This window comes from Meleagris gallopavo, chromosome 3 (genome assembly GCF_000146605.3).
Source record: "Meleagris gallopavo isolate NT-WF06-2002-E0010 breed Aviagen turkey brand Nicholas breeding stock chromosome 3, Turkey_5.1, whole genome shotgun sequence".
NCBI lineage: Eukaryota > Metazoa > Chordata > Aves > Galliformes > Phasianidae > Meleagris > Meleagris gallopavo.
In genome coordinates, this window is record NC_015013.2 from 92,954,558 (window position 1) to 92,958,368 (window position 3,811).

At 52.6% G+C, this 3,811-nt stretch overlaps 1 protein-coding gene across 1 annotated transcript; it reads left to right on the forward strand.

The window, feature by feature from the left end:
- Positions 1–10: 10 nt before the first annotated feature.
- LOC100543359 lies at positions 11–3,794 on the forward strand. The gene has a single exon (XM_031552939.1). It carries the CDS (start codon positions 449–451, stop codon positions 1,265–1,267), a length of 819 nt encoding a protein of 272 aa, XP_031408799.1. The 5' UTR covers positions 11–448; the 3' UTR covers positions 1,268–3,794.
- The last annotated feature ends 17 nt before the right edge of the window (positions 3,795–3,811 follow it).

Below are 3,811 nucleotides of genomic sequence, written 5' to 3' on the forward strand. Positions count from 1 at the left end.
TCACACACCTAGGCACATCCAGTTGAACAGCCCCTCTTTCTACTTTCTTCCGTCTTCTCCAGAAGATGTCATGAAGTGGCTCATGGCTGCATCACCCATTAACACACAAAGGTCCAGGAAAGGACCCCTCCTTTCTCCAGAACACAGTTTTCAAAGCAAAAGGGGAACCAACATGTTGACACAACACACCCAATGCACAAGACAACGACTAAGCTCAAGGAAAGCAAATTAAGTCGAAGGCAGGCAGGGAGCGCAGCGCAGTGCAACTAGCAGCGTCTCAAGCCAAACGCACCTGGGAATCACAGAACAGCCCTCTAAGGATGCCTGGAATGGGGTCGGCACCTCACAAAGTGGCCACAAACACGACTGCATGAGTAGCACACGATGGCATCACTGAGGAGACCACATCACTCCTGCAAAGCTTTGGACAAGCCTACCAACACCTGCCATGAGATGCGCCTTCCTCAACACTCCAGTCACACCCAAAGATGCCGACAGGGTCAAAGGATCAAATCCACAACACAAGGAAATGAAAAGGAAGTGTTGTGGGAAGACAATGACACCCCACCTCATGACTTCTCTGGGTTGGGCATGCAACAGCAGCATTCTGCACAGTGCTGCCATGCGCAGAGGCTCTCTCCAAGCCCTCAGGCACTCACACAGCAGCATAAAAGCCAGCCCTGTGCCTTGCTCCCTCACACCACTCTCCTGTCGTCTTCTGCTCTGTGCTCTTCCAGGTGAGCTGCACCCCCCGCTGCCCTCCTTTGGCCACCCCACCTGGCTTTGCTCGCCCTTCCCCTCTGACCACAAAGTCTGCAGCCTTTCCACCTCTTCTGTCATGCTCCCCACAACACCAAACCATACCTCCCTGCCGCTTGGGAACGGAACAGCATTGCTTCCCATACCATCAACTCCCTCCACTCACCCAACACCCTTTCTTTCAGGTACCCTCCACCCCACAGCCATGTCCTGCTACGACCTCTGCCGCCCCTGCAGTGGGGGACCCACCCCGCTGGCTAACAGCTGCAACGAGCCCTGTGTCAGGCAGTGCCAGGACTCCCAAGTCGTCATCCAGCCCTCCACCGTGGTGGTCACCCTGCCGGGACCCATCCTCAGCTCCTTCCCCCAGAACACCGCCGTCGGATCCTCCTCATCAGCTGCCGTGGGCAGCGCCCTCAACGCCCAGGGAGTGGCCATCTCCTCCGGCGGCTTCGGCTTCGGAGGCCTGGGCTGCTTCAACGGCGGCAGAGCCCGCTACCCCTGCTAAGGGCCGGCGCCCACACCCTCACACCAAACACCTGCACCCTGCAAGGCGCCTCACGCACTCAGGAGGCACCTCTGTGCCACCCATGGCCCAAGGGCTCACCAGCCATGACTCCTCTTTTCATGGAATGAAACAGAGAAGGATGGAACAACTTCAGACCATGCTGCCTGGGAACATGTGTGCAGTAACTTTCTTCTGCCTTTGCACTTCAAATTGTGCTCTTTCCACTTGGCGATCACCAAGTGGATCCTTCCTTTTCATGTGTTTCTCTCAATAAAGAACTCATGCATGTCATCTTCAGATTTCTCCTCTCCATTCCTTTGATTAATGCTCTTTCCACTTCAACCAATACAAAGACATGGCTCTAGAAAGGAACGTGTTGGGTCCAAATGGGCCCCACGACCTCCTCTCGGTGCCATGTCTCTTACAAGAGCATCGCTGGCTTGCAGATGGCATTCTTCTCATCACATATTATCTACACTTGTACAAACAAAGTCAGATAGTACCACTGCACTGCCCAAGCCCACTCAGGAATAGCAGGCTGTCCACAGTCAGGTCCAGTCTCATCACCCAGGCTTTTTATGAAGATACTCAACAGCACTGGCCTCACTCCCCAGGCTTGGACGAAACTACTACGAACTCACCACATCAGGACTCTGTGTCACTCACCTCAGACCACCAGACCCCTGCCTTCAGCCACTTTATAGACCACCTCAGCATCCGTTAACCTGTAAAGATCACTGAGAGTTTGCCTATGAGCACACCCTGGGAGGAAACATCAAGGCCTTTTGTAAAGGCAAACTCACTGCACCCTCTTATGCGCAAAGCTGGTCACTTCAGTGTAGAAAAACACAGGTAGTTTGCCCTTTCGTGCTTTCTATTCCCACCACTTCTTAGCCAGTCTCAGTCAATCCCGTGACAGTTATCCACATTGAGCACTCCCCATCATGTTCTTCTTCCTCTTGCATCTGCAAAAACACATTCCCGGATTTGCTCTTCACTTGCCCAGCAGCACAGGTCACTTAAACAAATATCTCCTTTGCCACTCTTCCTTCTTCCATCTCCTTCAAGACAGCAGGGCTACGAGCTCTGTCCCGCACATCAGAAGCCCCTCCCAGGCACTGTGACCTTTCTAAAACAAATGATGTCACCCTTGCAAGGACATCTCATGGCTCCCTCATCGTTCATGCATAGAACCAGGCCCATCTCACAGCCTTTGGGCACGTCCACCCTACTTCTCTTCATCTCCTTTGGCAACAAGCACTGTTCACCTCAGCAGCAAGACACAAAGCACTCACCTCAGCTGAATGGCGGCATGAGATATGGTTTAGTGGCTCGTGGTAGCAATGGTGGTGGGAGGACAGTTGGACTAGATGATCTTGTAGGTCCTTTCCAACCCTTGGATTCTATGCTTCTACGATTCTACATCCTGCATCCTTCAGCCATGTCCTTGACCACGTGGCCTGGAGCAGCTCATGGCTGCATCCCCATGTAGCATGGATGCTTCCAGTTTCCCTATGGAATCTTCAAATCCTCATGGAAACCATCAAAGGCCATGCCTTTGAGAAACTCAATTTTCATTGAGGTCAACTGACATTCAACTCAACAATGATCTCATAGCGTCTGCTTCAGCCTTCCACTCCAACATCCTCCCGTTCTGCTCAGGGTTTGCTACCTCTCAACGAGGCCTGAGAGGACTGTGTCCTGCCCTCACAAACAGCCCTCCTCTGCCTAAATAAGCTACAATCCCCACACAGAGCCCTAAGCTGAAACTAGAGCACAGAACACCCAGGAAAACAGTTCGCAAATAAAACCTTGATAGCAAAAAGGGAACCAATCAGCTGTCAAGGCAGCACACCCAATGGGAAAGAGAAGGGCAAAGCACATGGAAAGGGAAATGGGATGAAAGCAAGCAGGGAGCAAAAGCAACACAAGTAATAGGGTCTCATGCCAGACACGCTTGGGAAGCCCACAGCAGACTGACAAGATGCTGTGAAATGGGATCCTCACCACTCAGTGCAGACACAAACCACCCAACATCAATGCTACCCAGTGACCGCACTCCTGAGACAACAACTCTCCCATGCCTTAGATGCATCTTCCAACCACCATCATGAGACACACCTTCCATATAAATCCCACAAAATACTCATTTTCCCTTAAAAATTGCCGACAAGGTCAAAGGATCAAATCCACAACACAAGGAAATGAAAAGGGAGAGCTGTGGGAAGACAATGACACACCCCCACCTCATGACTGGCATGGTTCTGGAACGCAAGAGCTGCTCACTGCATACAATGCTGCCATGCGCAGAGGCTCTCTCCAAGCCCTCAGGCACTCACACAGCAGCATAAAAGCCGGCCCTGTGCCTCGCTCCCTCACACCACTCTCCTGCTGCCTTCTGCTCTGTGCTCTTCCAGGTGAGCCTGCAGCCCCCACTGACCTCCTTTGGCCACCCCACCTGACCAAATTCTCCATACTGCCCCTGCTCAAACCTCCGCAGCCCTTCTACCTCCTCTCTGTCATGCTCCCCACAACCCTAAACCA

Coding starts and splice junctions, on each gene's coding strand:
- LOC100543359 (XM_031552939.1), top strand. CDS start 449: ATGAGATGCGCCTTCCTCAACACTCCAGTCACACCCAAAGATGCCGAC.